Source organism: Kryptolebias marmoratus, linkage group LG10, assembly GCF_001649575.2.
Source record: "Kryptolebias marmoratus isolate JLee-2015 linkage group LG10, ASM164957v2, whole genome shotgun sequence".
In the NCBI taxonomy this organism is placed as follows: domain Eukaryota; kingdom Metazoa; phylum Chordata; class Actinopteri; order Cyprinodontiformes; family Rivulidae; genus Kryptolebias; species Kryptolebias marmoratus.
The window spans coordinates 15,059,961-15,080,091 of record NC_051439.1 but is presented as its reverse complement, the minus strand read 5'-3'; the positions used below and the strand labels follow the sequence as shown (position 1 = coordinate 15,080,091).

General features: G+C 39.8%; 3 protein-coding genes across 4 annotated transcripts in view; 1 reads left to right on the top strand and 2 right to left on the bottom strand.

Moving 5' to 3' along the window:
- dnajc17 (DnaJ (Hsp40) homolog, subfamily C, member 17) overlaps window positions 1-13,065 on the top strand; it is a 29,258-nt gene extending 16,193 nt beyond the window's left edge. Inside the window, exon 11 of the mRNA XM_017412867.3 lies at window positions 12,794-13,065. Within this exon, the coding sequence (XP_017268356.1) occupies window positions 12,794-12,919 (126 nt within the window). The 3' untranslated portion in view covers window positions 12,920-13,065. The remainder of the gene's footprint in view (window positions 1-12,793) is intronic.
- LOC108234038 (cdc42 effector protein 2) lies at window positions 991-6,151 on the bottom strand. 2 transcript variants are annotated; one of them, XM_017412891.3, is made up of 2 exons: window positions 5,549-6,151; window positions 991-3,927 (listed from the first exon to the last, which is right to left on the bottom strand). In XM_017412891.3, the coding sequence occupies exon 2, from the start codon at window positions 3,831-3,833 to the stop codon at window positions 3,243-3,245; it is 591 nt and encodes a 196-aa protein (XP_017268380.1). In that variant the 5' UTR covers window positions 3,834-3,927; window positions 5,549-6,151; the 3' UTR covers window positions 991-3,242. The 2 variants fall into 2 exon arrangements, with proteins under 2 accessions (XP_017268380.1, XP_017268372.1); XM_017412883.3 differs by lacking the exon at window positions 5,549-6,151 and adding an exon at window positions 5,247-5,389.
- A 3,043-nt stretch (window positions 13,066-16,108) lies between the features above and the next one.
- Window positions 16,109-17,857, bottom strand: gchfr (GTP cyclohydrolase I feedback regulator). Its single transcript, XM_017412915.3, has 3 exons — window positions 17,690-17,857; window positions 17,108-17,202; window positions 16,109-16,564 (listed from the first exon to the last, which is right to left on the bottom strand). The coding sequence occupies exons 1-3, from the start codon at window positions 17,723-17,725 to the stop codon at window positions 16,435-16,437; spliced, it is 261 nt and encodes an 86-aa protein (XP_017268404.1). The 5' UTR covers window positions 17,726-17,857; the 3' UTR covers window positions 16,109-16,434.
- Window positions 17,858-20,131: the final 2,274 nt, after the last annotated feature.

Here is a 20,131-nt window from a genome sequence, read left to right as displayed (position 1 = left end):
TAATAATTGACTGTCTGGAACCAAAACTCTCACGGACGTAAACTCACTGTCTGCTCTTATGATGCCGGTGCCTTCTGAGAAATGATCTCATCATTAATCATTGCGTTCAAGGCCCATTGCGTAATTTAACATACCATATTATTTAAGCTGAATGTATTGCAAGGAATTTAAATGTGAGTTTTCACGTGAGTGACTGTTCCAGTGAGAGTCAGTCATGGCGGGGTTGTCACGACACAACCAGATGCATCAGATGGGCTATTCTTGGATTGTTTTTTCCACAGTGCTGGTTTCCCAGTGAAAACTGCTCGAACCAGAAATATCCCCTGCTTCTGGGAGAGACGCTTTGCATGCATATTCAAACTTGGCTTAAATCCCATTCTGATTGCATGTAATAGTTGCCGTGGGAGAAGATAAGCTGATGTCTGTATTTTGCAATAACCAGGCTCAAAAGAATCAGTTTGCAGTTGTGAACTTGTGATTTTCGTACTTTATTCAAACGTGGTAAGTTTGACTAAATAGCCTGGCCAGCTGGTAAGATTTAAGGATGAGGTAGCTGTGATCAGATGTTAAATTTTACACCTTTCACAAATCAGAAAAGTGCTGAAAAAATAAAGCTATCTTATAGCTTATAACTCCACCAAGAGTTCAGACAACAAGCATAAAATTTAAATATTTTTTAGGTAAAAAAATATTCTGCACATTGTAGAAATCCAATGGCATCTATGGAAGTTATAAAGTACAACTTTTTCTTAATTACTAGAGAAGTTAAGAGATTTATAGTCTACTTGGAAATAGCAGAGTTCTGCTCAGTTTTACACATTTCATCTAAAATTTTGATATATACATTTGGTACCAAAAATATAGACTTCAACCCTCTGTAGACAATCACGAGATTTTCCACCCTACAAAATTATAAAAAATAAGCAAATATAATTTGTTTTTAAATATCATGAACACCAGAAACACACAACTGTTGTTAATCAGGTGGAATAACGGTTGTTGATCTGCTTTATTTGAACCTTTTAGGCATCATACAGACAACATGAACAAGTAGTTCAACAACATTTGTCATGGTGTGTAAACCCACATAACACCATTCAACATTTTTAGGTGGAGTTAAATTGTACTAAGAAACACAGTTACAAATAACTCATTTTCCCCAGAACCATAATTTAAATTTTTTTTTCGACCTTTTTATTTTTCTCTCTAGTTGCAGAAGACAACAGGTTTAGATTTTAAGCGGGACAGTGGTGGTGCCATATCTATATATAGCTGGGAAATTTCATGCTAAGAACAGGTTGTGCAGCATTGAGATAGTTTGTCTTAAGTTACAGACTTTTTAGGCGTCAGTCTGAACATTTGTTTGATTCTTTGCATAATAATGAAGGTGGTGGAAGACTAAAACTGTTTTGTAGGAAAGGAGCTTTTAAGGAAAAGCAGACAAAAAATTCCACGTTTGACGATTTTGCCTTTAGTGTTTTAACCCAATTTCCCTTGTGAACAAAAGACACTTTGATCATTAAGTGTTATTGTAGCTAACACAGGAAACAATAGAGTATCTGTCTCAATAAATCTCCTGCATTTCCTTGTAACTGATAACACACTTTAGTCACCTTTGCGATTCAGGTGCACCTCAGGGCGGTACAAACCATATAAACCAATCGTTAAGCCCATATTTGTTATATTACAGTATTTTGGAAAATTAGGGAAATCAGGCCTAGTGTGCATGTATTAATTTGGACTTCTATCCCAACCTAGTGTGCAGTTTGTTGTATACAAGGCAAATCTTTTTAAAGAAACAAAACTAAGTAAATCTAAGTAACATACAAGTCTTATTCCCACCATTTTGTCTTCTGACACTGAAAAGCCAAGGAAATGTCAGTCCATTGGGGTCTGTAAACATTCTCATGCAGTTTATCCACATAACCACCAATGTTGGAATTTAAATGATGTATAATTTTTGTTTCTCAACCAAAGGACAAAATGGTACATTTTACAATGCTCGAAAGGTTTCACAATAGCTATTGTCAAAACATATACAAGAAACAGAGATATCAGCTTTACAATGGCAGACTCCAAGACAGACATGCAGAACAGATGTACCCAAAACTTATTGCTGCTTCTGTTTGGACATACAAAGAATTCTAAATTTATTGCTTTGAAGCAGGACACTTGTGGGTTTGTATATTTTGGTTTATGACCTTTGGGGCGCATAGGAATTCAACTTTTTCTGGGTATTTAACCAACATACCAGCTTGTCAACCCCCTGCAAAGGTCCAAACTGAGCCACTGTCTCGTCAAATATAGATGTGGATTATCTGCGCAGTTTAATGATGCCAGCAGAAATGCACGTGTCTTTCTCCGTACTTGTGTTCCAGTCTATGTGAGATGCCGCCTGCATGTCTTTCGTGTCAGGCACGTGTTTGTTCAGAAGGTAGTGTTTAAACCCTCATCAGGACCTCTGCTGCTGTAAATGGATGTCTCTGGTCCTCCTCGCTCGACACCCCCTGCATGTGTGGAGGTATTATATTACCCATCGCCACTTTCTTTGTCGTGCCCCGCTCACCAGAGCGTCAGACTCTGATTTGCAGCTAAAAAACCAGCTTGCTCTGCTCTTTTTTCTTTTGTTTTTGCAGCTTCTTCTAAGGTCTTGGACCTGTGGCATGGCTTGGTGTGCTGCCCAACCTGCCACCACTGGCTGGCTTTTTTATTGGAAGCAGAACTAAGTGTTTGTTTTCACTGTACTGTTGGGAATGGGAGATGGGGGGTACCTTGGTCTACCTTGCAGTGGGGCCTCTGAGATGCGTGCGGAGTAAAAATTGCTTTCTGCACAAAATAGATTGGCAAGCACGCAAAGAGTCAAGACATCACAGCTCGAAAACCTTGGATTCCAGCCTTAGCTTTTCTAAACACAGTACTCCTAAGTCTTAACAGCCCTGCTCAGTGTTGTATGATTTGAGGTACTACAATAGCAAAGGGGAAATGTAAAAGAAAAAAAAAGAAATGCCTTATTTTAAAATTGACAGTACAGCTGCTGTAGACCACAGCGTTCAAAAACCACATTTTATGTGTTTTAAAAGAGCCAAGTGTTGATTTATAGAGAGATCACAGAAATATCTGAATATTCTTTGTTTATGTTGGTTTAAGAAGGGTGGTGTCCTCACAAGAGCTTGAGTTTCATTTGTTCTCGATATTCCAAACACAGAGTAAGATCTCAGTGTGACACTTGTTCAATGAGTTCTTCAGCTGTGCTGTTTTTCCATCACCTTGAGAACATCGTCCAGGATTGAAGGGCCCAGGTCGAGGCTGAATGAGAATCCACTGTCCTCGTCTTTCTGTTCAGTAGTTTTGTGACAGCTCTCTGTAGATTCTTCACATATGTCTGAACTCACGCTGTCTTGTCCAAGCCTATCAGTCTGACTGGGCGCAACGCTATTCCCTTTTTGGCACCCCTCCTTCTTCTCCACGTCGTTTTCATTGTCACTGTCCAGCAGTGGCATAGAGCCACATTTCTTCCTCTTCTGGTCCACAGACCAATCCGGGCTCCGCGAATCCTCTTTTTCATTCAGATTCAGACGAGGGGGCTTGGGGGGCGGCGAGCAGGCCAAGGCGAAGTTCTGCTCACTTGTGGAACTTTGTTCTAACAAGCTGTGGCCCAGATTTAGAAAAGATACATCTCCAAAGCTGTCTTTATGACCATTACTTCCAATATGAGTGATGTGGCGGAAATCATCAAGTGGTAAACTAATCATGTTGACGGAGAGCACCTCCTGCCGCTTAGAGTTCCTGCTGGACCAACGACTTGATTTCCTGTGCAGTGTTTGGAGTGGCATCTTGGTGGATTTGGTCGAGTTTCACTTTTCTGCGTTCTTTTTGTTCCCACAATGGATTCCTAGGAAATGGTGCAGCTCATGGGCATAATGCCATCTGCAACAAAACAAAAGAAATGGACAATTATGTTATAACGAATGGTCGTTTGAAACAAGTCTGTGCTTGCACTTGTTATGTTGTTCAATACCAGATGTTAGCAGTGGGCTGGACGTGTGGTTTAATGAGGTTTGTCAGTCATTGTTTAGAGGTTGCACCTGTTGGACTTGATTTTGCTCAAATGAAATTCAGTACCGTTTAACAGCAGAGGAGTGTTCCAACAGATGCTTTGAAGCCTTCATTTATAAATATTTATTTCCCAAATCCTTGTTTCTTCCCATAAATGCAGGTGTGGTCTTCTGCATATTCTCTAGAGGAAGTCTATTAATCTACTAAAGACTTCCAATAACAAAACCAAGAAAATGCAAATACCCAAATGGTAATTGTTATCTTGTATGCTGTTCGTTAGATCGCCTTACTCAGTTTTTAAGAAAGAATGTGATTTTGCTCTCGTAACTGTCAAAAACAAAAGAATCGCAATGTAGAACACATGCTTGTACTTCATAAAAATACAAATGGCTAAAATACTTTTTTTAAAATCAGTGAAATACAAGTTATTGCAAGTAGTGACCCAGGATGTGCAAATTAGAGAAACGTCTCTTAAACATTTAGTATTGCATTTTAAATTTATGAAGCTGTTTTGAAATATTGTATAGAGATTGCGTAAAATAAAAATGTATTTTCGACCAACAAAACATCTTGTGTTCAAATGGAACAACACAGGATTTCATTGAATGAAAGTCAAATTGGATCAAATAAAGAGTAAACATTTTGCATTCCGTGACCTGTAAGGATTTTATTGACGAAAACAGAACTCCGTTCATCAACTTAGGCATGTCGATTGGATAATATTCTGGTCGTCTTGGAGTTTACGGTCTCCCAACAGCTTCGCCCGCATTAGATTCATGTTCGTGACTCGAAACACTCACTCTGTAAATTTGTAAGCCACTTTAGCAAACAGGCTTTGTTGCCCCGTAAAGGTTTTATCGGCACTTTAGTAGCAGCGGGAGACTGGGGAGTGAGGATACAACAGCATTCCTTTCCCAACATGTCAGGTCAGCCAAGGAGGAGTTTTGCAATTTAGCCGTGAGTTCAATGTTCAGGAAACACTTCATGGCCAAGTAAAAAGGTCATTAAAACACATTGACCAGGAAAAAAAATATCCCTAATTTCCTTTTAAGAGCATTAGTATTACATCTTTGAAGATGACCATTCCTCTTAATTGCAAGTTCAAAATAAAACAATTGAATGTTTTTATGCTGCGAGTCTAGTATTACTTAGACAAATAACACAGATAAATATAAGCGAGTTAAACCTACCTGTATTGGTGTAATAAATACAATATATAAGAATCCCACGCATGCACAACCGTCTCTGTCAGGAATCTCACCTGTTTTTTTTTTTTTTTCTTAACAGCACTCCTAGGCAAACTGTTCCTTGACATGAACGGGCTTGTCAACTGTCACAAGGCAACCCTTATTACTCAGCCCTGAAACAGTGAAACAGTGTGCGCAAGTCGTCTACTCGTTTGCGACAGATCAGTAACCTTTTAATGTTAAAACTGTTGTGCTAGGACACTCATTTGTACCTGCAAAGAGAGTGATGAGACACAGTTTCTTACCTGCGTTAGTGCATTTGAACAATGAATCCTTTTACGGTAATCCATTCTGCGTAAACTCCTTGAACTGTGGAAAGCTCTCCAGGTGTGCTGCTGGCGAAAGTCCTCCTTGCGTAAATGATAAGCCAGGGGGAGGTCGGAGTACAAAAGACATCCAGGTGGAAGTGTTAGGTCAGGTTTTATCTCCCTTTTTTCTTCTAGTTGAAGTCATCCCACTTCAGAAGTTTTGCAAGTCAGTGGGATTTTATCATTCCATCTGTGGTGTCAGTCTGTCTTTTAGTCGTACTGGTCGACTGGCTGTCAACCTGTGGGAGAGAGTGGGTGCGAAACAGAAGCTGTGCATTTTATCTCTGTGATCATATAAAACTGAATTTGCACAGCTCGAGCGAGTAAGTGCTTCAGTAAAAGGAAGTGTGAGAAAAAGGTTTGTGGGTGTTCAGTGATTGTGTGCTTATCTAAGGAAGTTGTAGTCTGTGAGCAAACTTGTCAACCACAAAGAGGAGAGGGGGGTGGGTTTAACTAATCTGTAATTTCCATGGCATTGTCTCTTTACTCTGCTGATTTCCTGATTTCCTGCCTGCTGTTGGCTTGTGTAAAGCCCCGCAGACCACCCCACTCCACAGGCTCTTCTGCCTGACTGAAGGCCTATAGTTTCTGTACGTAATCAGAAAGCACACAGACATGTACGTGCAGGCACACTGGATTTCACAAGAAGGATAACTTGTTGCATTTTCAATTCTCACGCCTCCTGCATGTTGTTTTTGCCGTGGAATGTCAAAGCTATAGAGAACTGGAAATAGTTTTAGAGCAACAAACTTAGTATTGGACTGTAAAAGCATGTTTTAAAAACTAATTTTGGTCCAAATCTTGCCTTCAAATTTAGTTTGAAAAAGATTATAGCCGTAAGTACACCATCATGCTCAAATAGTACCAATAAGTTCTTTAAAAAAGAGGATTTTGAATCCATTTGTCCAAAGTATTGCCTTGTTTTTTTAAATTTAAATATTACAGGTGTTAAATACAATGTTTGATTTTCAGCACTCTTTTCAAATAGATGTAAACAACAATAGGCGTGCCGGCTAATTCCCTCTTCTCCTGCTCTGCACCCCAGTGCCAGAACCGTCTGCAAGACCAGACACATTTACAAACGGATTCTGAAGCCAAAGATTTTTTTTGGAGCATTTTCTTGATTAGAAAGCCTCCGCTTTTCACCTACAAGCAAAAATATGTTTTCATGCTAGAAAACAATCAGAACGAAGAGCTGATGTCATCTGTGGTATTTGGAAGTGGCTTCATAAGCCCTCCTGTCTGACCGAGGTTGGACTCACTCTGTTAGCCGCGCTCTCATGCTATGTATCCTCTGGGTTAATGTGTTTAGCCTGAGCCGAATTTCTGTATAAACCTCTTTTCTAAGGCCTGACCATGGTGGGTAGTGTGGTTTGATGCAGCTATACTTGCTCTGAAATCTGGGATGCTGCATGTTTTTGTTGTTGCAGAAGAAAAAGTGTTTCCAGATATTGCCTTGACGGGCGCTAGAAGCCCAAACTGAGGCTGTGGTGAATATTCCTGTCGCTCTTTGTTGTGTGTTCTCCAGCTTCCGCTGAGTTAAGGCCCCCAGACAGCTAAAACTTTTAAGATTTACTGTATACATGGCATGGTTCTTTTTAAAAAAAAAAAAAAAAAACACTGTTTGATCAAGGCTACCATGGCACACAAAGCTTTGATAAAATTTAGCTACATCCATAAATTCCCCAGATTATAAAATGAACAAAAAGAGCAAGAATACAATTTTACCCCAGTTGTTGTTTTTTCAAACGTGTCACCTTCTTGTTGTCAGTTTCCAGAATTATGACTCAAAATCTTTTAAGGCGCTCCAACAGAAACTTGTTAAAGTTGCTGCTACTGCAGGAGGAAGTAGAGATACACACTTGTTTACACACTGCTTCTGCACTTTGCCAGAGGCTTATTAGGCAAGAAGCTTTTGGCAGTTTTTTGTTAACTAGACTTGATATTTACATGTTAAAGCTTCATGAGTACTGAACTTCAAACCTTAAAATTATTCTAGCCAATGTATCTGTGAAGCGTTGTGTAAACTCAGGGAAAAGTGCCAGAATTTTCACATTGTCATCTGAAAACATGACTTTCATTCTTTTAATTTTTGTAACCCCTCCTTGGTGGAACGTCTTGCTTGCAGTTTCTGTTTAGATTCACTCCTCAGATACGATGTTGTGGCATTTTGTGTGAGAATTCCCTGTAGGAAAAATAGCAATCCCCAGTCAATACTTCTACAATCATCATATCTTTTCAATAAAAAAGATTCTTGTGACTAAAATCATTTTATGTAAACCAAAACCTTTATCTCATTTTGTTTCTATCTAAGCACCTTCTGTTGGCCAGCTTACACCTGTTTGATCCACCAGCTGACAGCAGCTGATGTTGGTTTTATCTTCAAATTTACTGCTTTTTGTAACTTTAGTCAACAAATACTTGATCAGATTTTGGTTTACTTGGACATGCATGAAAATCTAACAATTATTTGGTCATATTTATACAGAAACATGACATATTTGGAAGTGTTCACAATTCTTAAGCACCTTGATGTTATAATTTATTTTGTTTTTGACGTTAAGAGACTTTTGTCTAAAGATGTAATTTCTGAAATGGGGGTAATCAAATACTGAATCCTAAATAATATGTAAGAGCTTTAAAATAATATGTGAACTTTGAAATTGGTACAGACATTAAAATAGGAAAAAAAGCAAGTTAATATTAAAGCAAGGATGACAAATCAATAAAATTTTTAACTTCTTCTCTCTGAACTCTAAATTTCCTTCCTTCTCTCCCTGAGGTCTTATAGTTTTCCTTAAACATCTCCCAAGGTTAAGACTGCAGTTTTACCAGTTCCATGGCCTCATTTGTTTTAATAAGAAGTCTGTTGCAATCAGTGAGCTTTTCCAGGAAGGCTAGGATGTGAGAGACAATTTTATTTTTCTAAAAATGTGTTGTTGGAGATTCAAACGGGCCAAACCTCATGCATTTCATTTTTTTATATGAATTTTAAGCCCATCCATCACGAAGAGAAATGCCAGTCCACCAGGAGGTCTCTGCAGTCATTTTTCTTTTCAATGTTTATTTCTTGTACTTTTGCAGATTCCAAAGGCAATCTCCGTCTCCTTATAGCAGACATCTGCTCTGACGAATACAGTGACCACTTACAACCACATGCTGGACACACACATAACTAATAAGATGGCATCTCCCTGCTGCCTGACCCTTTATGTTTTGATTTAGTCTATTCACTTCTACTACTGCGTTTTTAAACATTTTGTTTCAAGTACTATAATCCTTGAAGTTTTATTATCCTGGTATAATGGAGACCAAACTTCTTTCCCTTCTAAGGTTTTTAAAGGTGGTTCCAGGTGTTTAAATTGGATAAATACTTTACGTATGCAACACATAATCCCTTACATCATGTCAATGTTTAAAGGTCATATTATAACTACAATTATTGGGTCACTGGGAGGATTTTTGCTCACTTTACTTTACTTTTTGCATGTGTATATACTGTACAAAGCTCTTAACGGTTTTGCCAAAGTAAAATATTTGGGTAGAGGTCTTGACTTTGAGCGGACTGTTGCAACACCTTGATCCTTTTTGTTTGTAGCCATCTCATTGTCAGTTTCTTGCTGTGTTTTTATGCGTCGTCTTACTTATTCTCAGTTTTGGTGAAGCTTCAGCTGTCGCACAGCTGACCCCAGATTTCACTTCAAAATACTTTAAAATGGAGTTCATGGCCGTGTGTTTGGCTTTCTTCAAATATGGTGCTTATCATTATGACCAGAGAACTTAAGCTTCTCCTGTTTCCAAAGAACATCGTTCCGAAAGCTGTGTGGTTTGTTTAGATGTAACTTTGCAAACCTAATCTGTGCCGCCATATTCTTGTTAATGAAGAGATTTTTTTTTCTTCCTTACAAACCCTGCTTGTTCAGTTTTAATTGTACAGTCATGAACTTTTAACATTTATCATGATAACTGAGGTCTGCGGAGTCTGACATGTTGGTTTCCTCTTTTTTCCTCCTCCAATTCCCCTGATTAATGCTCAGCCTGAGCTTGAGGAGAAATTCCTGACATTTCCACTCCTGCTAAGATTAACAGCTGTCGACACAAGTTTTCTACCTGTGTATCCTTTTTGTTTCAGTAAAATGGATGCAGAATAATTAGAAACTAGATTTATTCTGCTTTTTTAAAAAAAAATTACTTTACTTTAAATTAGCTGCATTTGATCATCAGCGCCTGGCAGCTCCCCACCTGCTTAACTCAATGAAAGCAGTGTAGGTGGACTTAATTTTAACATACTACTATCTGCGTTTGTAAGCTCGGTTTTAGCACTGTCAAATGTTACAGCTGAAGTTACAATAAAAACAAAATCAATGGACTCTTACCAGATCTCAAAAGCAGCAATATATAATCTCGGCTGAGCAATACTAGCACAATATATTAGCTTATTTAATAAAAACAAAGCCATCTGATTTAATTTGAAAAAGAGGACAGTACTGAGTGCCCCTTTGTGATATTAACTGTAGCTTTTATTATCCTAAATATCCCAATGTTGCTTTTAGTCTGTCAGTAAATTCTACATTAGTGATATGACCTAATGGACATCTTTCATCATAGCTGCCCTAACCGGCGCTCTGTGAAGCTCCTTAAAGTGCATCAAAGTGTTAAAGGTTGTACTGTTAAAGGAAGATCTTATGTTGGAGCAGAAATTGTGCACTTAAAGGGTTAAAAGAAATTTGGGGCTTTAATCTTTGTAAAGTTTTTGTTCTTTCCCAACAAAAACAGTGTAATTGACCTAACCTTTGTGGTTATATATGTCTGTGGAGTCTTGTAATGACTCATGATTAATTATCTACCGCTAACGAAGCTCATGGTTTTGTCTGCACAGGAATTCTCACCTTGGCTCCGGTGGTAAATGATGCAGTGTCCCTGCCTGTTCGATTTGAGCTAGCAGGAGGTCTTTGGCACTTGTATGCACTCCCTGACAGAAAAAAAGTTCTCTAAATTTAAGTCCATAAGTGTTTGCCCCTCATAAATCACATACTCCAGAAATCAGTGACAAACAGAAATATGCACCGTGCGTGCCACCACACATATTCTAGATAAATAGTCCCTTGATTAAGTCGACCACAGCGCATTAGAGACAGAAATGTTGGCCTGAAACACAGAGCAGGCTTGTTAGGGAAAAACCCATTCTTCTCTTGGAAGTCTGTCTTTTCACAGAGCGATATCTGACGACTGCTGGTGCTAACGAGTTTTCTGTTTAATGCAAGTTGGGAATTTAGGCCACAGGGTTAAGCGAGTGGAATGGCAAGTATTTTCACTAGAAATGTTTTTTTTTTTTTAAACCAAAGATGCAGTCTCATCTTATTCATGTTCCAACCCGTCATCTGAATCACATAAACACACATGTGCTCACACGCTCACGCAACTCAAACGAGCGGTGAGATGGGAAACTGATCCAACAAGTTGGGCTCGGGGAACACTGTGGCCACCTGCACTGCGAGATGCGTCCTGCGGCGTGCGGGACGGAGTGTCAGTGCGTGTGTTTGTTCCGCTGCCTGACTCACAGAGCTGGTGGTATTCAATATGTCATAACTGACCTGGAATCAGACGGAGGTGGGGGTTGTGCTGCTTTGAGGTTCAGCCATGTGATGATGTCATTAAGCTAATCCTCAGCTTGTTTGCATGTATATTTGTGTGTGTGTGTTTTACTATCATCCTACTTCTGCGGTGGCCTTCCTCCCTTGGCTTTGCAAAGGGGGCCCATGGTTTGTGTTCTGTGGTTTCCAGCTCACGCTGGGCCCCAGCATTACAGCACCAAACATACCCCGACACGCATGAAAATGCTCACACGGAGGCTTTAGTTACAGAGTGATGCACTAGCTAAACATGTACATTGTAAGTTAATTCCCAAGGCAAGGAAACATCGCTCATCCTGCTCATAAAGCACCTGCAAATGATCAGAATTCCCCTTCAACACTGGCATTTATTCTGCCTCTGGGCATAATTTGAAAAGAAAAAATAGAACTTCTGAATGTAGGAATTTTAGGTGACCTTTAGTGTTTCAACCAGTAGAGGGCAGGATAGAGCAGTAATACATCAGGAGGGAGGCTGTGCTTCCTTGGTTGTGTATTCGCTAATGTTTTATTTAATTTGAAGATGCGAGAGTTGTTTATTTACTTAATGGTGCTCGCGTGATATTTCATAGTTGCGTGTCAGACAAGGGCTTGAGCTCACAATTTCGGAATGATAATAGCAGCTTTCCTCAATCCACGGGTGGAGTGGGGGGCAACTTCCTTTTGCAGACCCTTTGCTCGTCTTCCACACTTTACCCTCTGTTTCTCAGCACATGGATTGTGGAGTCCCAGTGATGTTTTCCAGATGCCTTGGCTCTGCGAGTGCATTGACAAAAACGCTACTTCTTCTCCTCAGATAGTTCTCATTCATTCTCAAGCAGCTCTCAAACGCACACCTATTCCCTTGCTTGTTAAAATGAGATTTTCTTGGCCTCGAAAACTTTGATATAATTTTTTGTTGTTGTTTGTTTGTTTTTCATTTTAACGGCTCACTTTGTGGACAAATAGCTATTTCTCCTATAAAAAGTCTTTTTTGTAAGGAATATGTTTTTGTGTGTGGCAAATCCTACTGCACAGATTTCAGCCTGCTTGATTAGCAACTAGCCCATTTCTGCTCTCGCTGAGTCGTCCCACAGTCAAATTTCGAGCCATCGTCATACAAGCAGTAGCCCTTCAAACAAATTATGCAAACTGATAGGCCTAATTCTAGCCCATATTCTGGGGGGTACTGCCTTGAGGCTGCGAAATTCCCTCCTTACTGCTTCTCTTTGGCCTGCTATCTCATACATGATCACCCTGTCATCGTGCTAATAGTACCTCAGATAAGAGCATCTGTCTGACCCGTCCTGTTCTCTGCACTCAAAGGCCTGGTTGAGAAAATAAACAGACGCTGGACATTGACGGTGGTTCTTCTATGCTGTCTGCTTTAAATCAATGTTGTCACAATATTTGTACCAGATGTTTAGCTTTTTTTTTATGACTTTACAGCGTAATATCCTAATGGACGCCATCCAAGGATATTGAATAAAGGACTCTTCTGCTGATTTACTTCAGGATCGGTTTGTTTTCTGTTGTTACCTCACTTGACCTCGCGTGTCTGTGTTTCCCGCAGGCGTCCCTGTCAAACAAGCGCGACTACGAGAGCGTAGTGATGATGAGGATGAGGCAGGCCGCCGAGCGTCAGAAGCTCATAGAACAAATGCAGCGAGAGGACGAGGAGGAAGCTGCCAAGTCGTAGCCCCTCAAGATCCAGCTCGGAGGCCTCACGTGCATCAGGCGGTTATCTGATCCAGGCTTTAGTTTCATAAAGCCTCTTATGTCTTTAGTTTTTATTATTTTTTTTAAATGTAATAAGCTGTGTGGCAAATAAACCGTTTTTAACAACAACAAAAAAGCATTGTCATTTATTACGTTCTCTTATTTTTCTGTTGAAAATGTAAGCTGATTCACCAAGATACAGGGCAACACCTCGTGTAATCCCAGTCTGCAGTGATGTCATTTTCATCAGTCAACCATTATCTGGCTAAATGAGACAAGTTATTACTTTATTACTCTAACCAGACAAGATGTGATGTAAAAATTGCTTCTGATGATCAGATGCTCTTGGAGTAAAGAAAGCAGCGTTCCAAACCACAGACCCTGCGATGCGCCTGTACGTGGAAAATCATTTGTGCTGCATGTTAACCCAGCAATCAGGCTGTGATTGAAGCACAAGGTAAACTTTTCTGGAATTCCTGTGGGCTTGTGTGATGAGAAGTGAACTCACTGTGGAGGCCCGCCGCTTCAGATCTGGTGGTTTAGATGATTGTTCGCCTTGGCTTCGAGCTCAGTATTTCCAAATCTCTGCTCAAGAACGAGGAAGCCCTGTGACCTGATCAGCATAAGTATATGGGGGCTGTTCGGTGAGCCCTGAGCAATTATGTTCTCAATATGTTACTTAATATTTGCACAGAAACTTTGCAAACCACTTTTTTAAAAACGCTGATCAAAGTAAAGCAGATAATATATTCTGAGTTTGGAGGTTTGACCTGCCAAACTGGATTTCAACAGAAATCCGAGTGATGGGAATGTTTTTAATGCATTTTTGTTCTATTATTTTCCTCAAATATCAGTATTAGCTTTTATTGCTGTAAAATACAGCATGCCTTTTTTTTGCACAATGTTAAGAAACCCTTTCAATCAAACAATCTGAGAAGGATATGTATATTTTTAAGTTGTTCAAGGGCTCCACTGATTTTTAGATGAGGAAATTAAAACTTAAAATATGATTATAAGTCAACATTTCAGAAAGGTTGGATTTTTTTTTTATTTTTATAATAATATCTTTGTATCCACAGAAATTAAATTTTAATTATGGTTTAACATTAGGCAGTTTGCCTGTTACAATTTTCAAATAAAATTTATTTGGATGATTGATTAAACAAGGAAACACAGAAACAGGCCAACAGGAAATGGCCTTTAACATATTTTATTCTGATGAACTCGATAATAAAAGCAGCAAGTTGCAGTTTTGACAGGTTTCTGTTCCTTCAGTGGGTGCTGAATTCTTGGCAGGAAGTTGAGACTTTCTGGAGTCTTTATTTCTTTTAATCATCATTGAGAGATTTTCAGAGAACCAGTGACAAAAAGGAAAATAATTTAGCTGCGTGTCATATATAGTAACTACTAGTTTTACAAGTCAAATAGACTTGCATAGTAAACACATGTAGCTGCACAACTATTTGACTTGTAAAACTGAACACAAAACTTTGTCAGTATGTTCGCCTGACCTTCAAGAAGGACTACTTTTTTATTGCAAAACCAAACAAATGTTGCTTTTCTCACCAATTAAAAAGCTTCTTCATTTCCAGAAGTCTTTCATTTTTGAGTCACGTGCATCTTGAGGACAATGCTTCACCAGGCAGCACATATTTTTAGTTATTTCAGACAGTAAAGTTAAAAATTCCCAGTATTTTTTTGTGTTTTGTCACCTCTGCATCTCCGTCCACACACCCTTACTCCAACATTGTTCCTGCTGGATCAAGGCCACCGACCCTCTTCAGTTGAAAAACATGCTTTGAAATATGTGTTCCTTCCTGCGATATTAACCTCATAATGAAATTGTGTAACAAGTATCTGGAAGATTGTGCAGACCTTTTGCTTCTTTATATTCTGTGAAGGAACAAGCTTCTGTTTCTTTTTATTTTGACCCACATTAAGTCAGACCTTCCTGTGTCAGTCTGCTGTGGTCACTATCACTTTTATAACAAGTTTTTTTTTTTTTCATCCGTCTTGCCAAAATAGTCTGGTTTCCTTGTCTTTATGGCGTAATGGTGTGTCTACATTTGTAGGCTTGTGTAGCTGTGGTTTCTCCTTTCATTGTGTTATTTAGGAGCCACATGGAAGCTTCACAACATCCAATCCAGTCGTGTATCCCCCTGCCACTCCCGCGCTGCCTCTCCGTGGCTCTGTTACACAATGTCCAGCTGTGGAGCGGTGCGGTGGGAGACATCTGCTCCTCTCCTGCAAAATCCCCTCATAACATGGTTTTGTTTATGTGTATCCTTTTTCAATATCCCAGCAATGTGAAAAAAAAAACACAAAAACGACTAACTCTGTTTGAATTATAACAAAGGAAGTACAGTTAGAGGAAACGGATTCACCACCGAAGCTGCCCTGAGCGCACAGTGGCATGGGCTGCTGCATGCAAACCAGCAGGAGAGGATGGGCCTGTTGGTACATCACTTGCAAACAACAACTGGAGTCACCATCACATCGGATTTTGTGCACGGTCATGTTTGCACAGGCAAACAATATGTCTGTGGCAGAACAAGCAGGGATCAGTTTCTTGAAATCTTGAAATATAGCGTGGAGGTGGAATCTACGTCATGTGTGAGGCAGCAGCAGGTCTGGTTAGAATTTGGCTGTGAGTTGGCTGGCAGCAGTTCTGGACTGTGGTAGGGATCCGGGCCGGCCCCAGACATGAGCTGGCAGCCCCGGAGCAGAACAAAACCCACCCAGCAGATTTTGGCTCTCGAAATGCAAACCTCTGATTAGAGGTTGACCAGCTGATCGGTTGTTTAATTAATTTGGCTGATTTTTGACATTTTTCAAACTAACACCTGCCACATCTGGGCGTTGTACAAGCTGGTTAAAAGGCAGGCATATCTATGGGCAGCAAAATGTTGTTATACTTGGCACTATGCCCCAGGGTCAATGTGCTTCCTGTAACACAGGGATGTATGTCTTAGCAGGGACAATTTAGCTTAATAAATTAATCATCAGCTGCTCTAATAAAATCTTTTTCAAAATGGCCTTGTAAGGTACCATAAAATCCCAATTAATTTGCACAAATCATTTTTCTCATGTTCTATATTTGCTTGTCTGGTTGAAGGTTTATGACACATTACACATTTGATATATTTACATTTACAAATGTTTTAGTCTATTACAAATAATCCACGTTTTTCCTTTATTTAATGGTAAACTTAAAAGAAAGTAACTTTACAAAGATCTCTAGGCACACACCAACAGAGTTTTAATTACATAAGAGGGAGGCCCCATCATGTCATATGAACAACTCCACTGTACACATCATTATTTGTTTTTACTTGGCAACCTGACACTTATTCCGCCTGAAATCTTAAACCCTAAACTTTCTCCTGCTTTCTCTTCAGGGACTATATGGTTGCAAACAAATGAATATTCCATATTAAAAGCTTCCTGCAAAATGCATTGCTTCTTTTAAAGACAATAAGAGGTATTTTGATGCTGTCACTCCTTCTCCTTGTGGAGACACCACACCAGTGTCTGTCCCACCCCCGTCATCGTCAGCAAACGGAAACCGATCTTCTCCAGCTTGTCTAGCACCACGCGAGGTGGGTCGTCCACATGGTACTCGGAACTAAAGGAAGCGTAAACAAAAGTCATCCGGCTTTCCGCAGATATGGGATTTCTCTCATTCAGTAAACTTTGCTTGCAGTGAAGTGTTCTGGTTGCGCGTTCATTTCCTTCCACACCTTGGTTCATTTCCCAGCAGGATTTGCATCAGGTTGCCAACGACAACATGGCCCTGATCTGTATTCCATCACCTTGAATGGTTTATTATAAATCTGCAAAGCAGAGGCTTTCCTCCACCACATTTTGTTCCCCCCTCCAATTTGATTTAATCTCAGCTCTGTTGTCAATATGTACGTTTCACATGCCAAAAGGAAAGAAACACCAGTTTTTAACTGTCAAAACTGAGAAAAGATTTCCATGTGGGGGAACATGTATATCACACCTGCCTAAATCTGCATGTATGTAGCACTCCGTGTTGTTATAGTTCAATTCCTCCTGTTTGTAATGAATATGATAGAGATGGAGTTTCAGAACCTTTAAATATACAATATCTGCAGCATTTACTTTGCTCCAAACCATCATGACTGCTCCAACTTTCAGTACTCACAAGTTGTTTCCCAGCATGGTTGTTTTTCTTGCTCCCAGGTAATTCATGACAGCTGGATCAGAAAATTCATCTCCTACATTTGTTGGACCAGTTTCCTGCAAGACACAGGTTTAGGAACATCACATACAGCTGACGCTTACAAACAAAGACCTGATTTCCAGTGACGGTCAACGCTGCCTGTTATTTGTGCAGCGCCGGCTGCATTTCCCAGGGTACACCTGCAGCCCTGTGGCAGGATAATAATCTCTAATATCTGGACAGACTAAAAATAGATCATCTAATACTCAGAGGTTATAGAATTAGGTTGCTGGAGTCGAGCAGACAAGAAAATGAACACAAGAAACAGAAGAGGCAGGGAGACGGGCAACATGTGTTTTTATTTTAGGGAAAACTGGCAAATAAGTAAAGAGAGAAAACCAACTAACGCTCCTTAGCGCTTGTGTTTTCATCAACATGCAGAATAATATAATTTTTAGTGACACAACATTGCTTGATAAGGAGGATCATGTTGCACAAAGCTAAATAAACACATCTAGAGAAGGCAGCACCATGGCACGAGTTGTTTAAATGCAAGATACACACCAGTCGGATCTGCGTACTGATGAGGATGTAAGGCATTCCTGCTTCCTGGCTTTAGATCCTCGGCTCCACCCGGGAATGACTCAAGAGGGTCTCTTCAAAGACGCGACTGCCCCTCCACCTCCACGACCTGCGCTCCTCCGGCCGTCAGCTCCCTGCGGAATGCGGAAACGCCCACCTCCGCCGACCAATCAGCTTCCTCCTCTCCGCATCTGTCAGCGGCGCTGCGCACAGGTTGCTCAACAACCACCACGGCTCTGTTTACACGGCAAATGTTGGCCAATGTGACTGACAGACCAGAGCAAGCTCCTTTTTTATTTTTAAATTTGTATTTCTTTTTTTTAAATAGCAGGTTTTCACTCAGTTTGCATTTAACAGTGGAGTTTTTTTTCCTGCAGTGTTTTTGTTTAATTGCAAAGGTCAGTCTGTCTTTATGGGGCTCCATCGACCTGCTTGATCCCTAATATTTGTTCTTGACAGCTGTCTTACTTGTTCTTAATCTTTTGCGTTTAGCATCAGATTCTCTCCTATATTTCCACCTAAAAGTCTTCTCCAGGATTCTACACTCCAACCTGTAACCCAGCACTGGCTTAAATTTGTACTGTGTCAACCCCGAGTAGTTTTACCATGTCAGGGTTGAGTTTGACCAAATTTTCTACCTAAAAATTAGAATTTAAAGGACTAATTTGTTAAATTTAGAGCTACTTAAGTTAAAAAGAACAACCCAAAACCTGCCTTATTAGATAACTACAACTCGGGCAGCTATTAGCATCAGCTAGCTTGCACCAATTATTGCTTTTTAGGAACCCAAACTGACTGCTTAGTACAAACTAAAGCCAACCAGGGTAAACATCTTCCTAATAGTTGTTTTTACTGTTTTAACCTATTACATACTAAAGCAGAGGCCCAGACAGGTCTGATTTGTTCATCTTCTGACTTAAAATGGCGGCCTGTGAAGAATAATGCATCTTGTCACTGACAACTTTTTGACTCAATTTTTGGTCAAACCAACGCAACAGTTTTACCCAGAAATTGAGATTTCAAAATATCCCAGCAGTTTTTAACTTATGCTTGTCTAATTCTGCCATCTTTGTTTATGTACACAAACTACAACTTTTCAATGATAACTTTAAACCACTCAGCTGATGTAAACATTTGTAAAAGAGGAAATGGATTGCATATTGTCCAAGGATTTATTCATTTCCTCCTCAGTGCAGTCATAATAATTCTGGAGAAGTCTTGTGACCAATGAGGGAAATGAAACCCCTGGATTAAAGGAAAACAACAATAGAAGGGTGTCTGATAAAATCAGCAATGCAAATGCAAAGTCTCATTGATACCAGAACAGCCCAGTGGACATTCAGTTAGACCTTGCATGTCATGCTCGTTGGGAAGATTATTTTAAAGCCTGATCACTGTTTATTATTTGGTTGCATGGATCCAGGCGAGCCAGAGCTCATTCAGAGATGCCCTGAACCTGCAATCAATTATCAAAATGGAATCAAAGCGTTTTTTTTTTCTCTTAGATTTTTGCTGTGTATTGTGCAAAAGATTGTGCTTTGTTAGCTCGTGTGATAACGCTTCAATGTGAAATAGGGTCTACCATGACAGTGTTTTGAACACAAGAGACGCAGGACTGTTTTAGTTGCTTTTCTCGCCACTTTTATCTGTCAAATTGATCAAACACTTTCAAAAAACTGTCCTGTTGTCATTAATTTTCCTGCTCAATAGTAAGCTTATTATTCTAACAACAGTAAAAGTAAACTTACATTATCCTTTTGTGTTCCCGACTTTAAATTGTTTTGTCATCCTTGACTTTCACCCTGTTTTGTTTAGCGTGCCTGATGTGGTACAGACTGACAGGACCTCTCCAGACTTCTCAAAGTTCGCCTGATGCTGTCTGTTTTTTTTTTTTCCACAGCGCTCATCAACCTTCACTGCCTTCTGCCAATAAGTGAACCGTGCTGTGGTACACAATTAAATGAATAAAGTTTGCCACAATGCTTTCTCCACTGGAAAACAACCTTCAGTTGACTGACAAATTTGTTTCCACACTCAGTAGTCCATCAAATTAATTAACTTCTATTTGGACCAATTAGTATGGGGAAAAAAATAATCCCGTGGAATGTTTCAAGGATTTTCTGTTCCTGTTGACCTACAGCTTCAGAAAGAATGAGAAAAAAACGAATACTTAAACTAAGCATATTCTGCTCCTGGTCATTTCCTGTGCTCCTGCAGCATCTTCCTGCACTTGTTCATCTGTTGCTGGTGATTAGAGTCCGAGGTCAGCTCCTCTGTGACCCGATGTGACCGAGAAGTACATCCCTGGTGAGTTCACACAAAATGGTCTGACCTTTTAATTAGGTCTTTACGTTAAACTCTCCCAGCTGAAGAGTGACTCCAGGAACACTTTACCTAATCTAAAACTTTCACTTAAAAAAAAAG

Coding starts and splice junctions, on each gene's coding strand:
- LOC108234038 (XM_017412891.3), bottom strand. CDS start 3,833: ATGCCACTCCAAACACTGCACAGGAAATCAAGTCGTTGGTCCAGCAGG.
- gchfr (XM_017412915.3), bottom strand. CDS start 17,725: ATGCCTTACATCCTCATCAGTACGCAGATCCGACTG. Junction 17,203..17,689: donor TCAGTACGCAGATCCGACTG/GTGTGTATCTTG, acceptor TGTGTCTTGCAG/GAAACTGGTCCAACAAATGT. Junction 16,565..17,107: donor ACCATGCTGGGAAACAACTT/GTGAGTACTGAA, acceptor CGCTTCCTTTAG/TTCCGAGTACCATGTGGACG.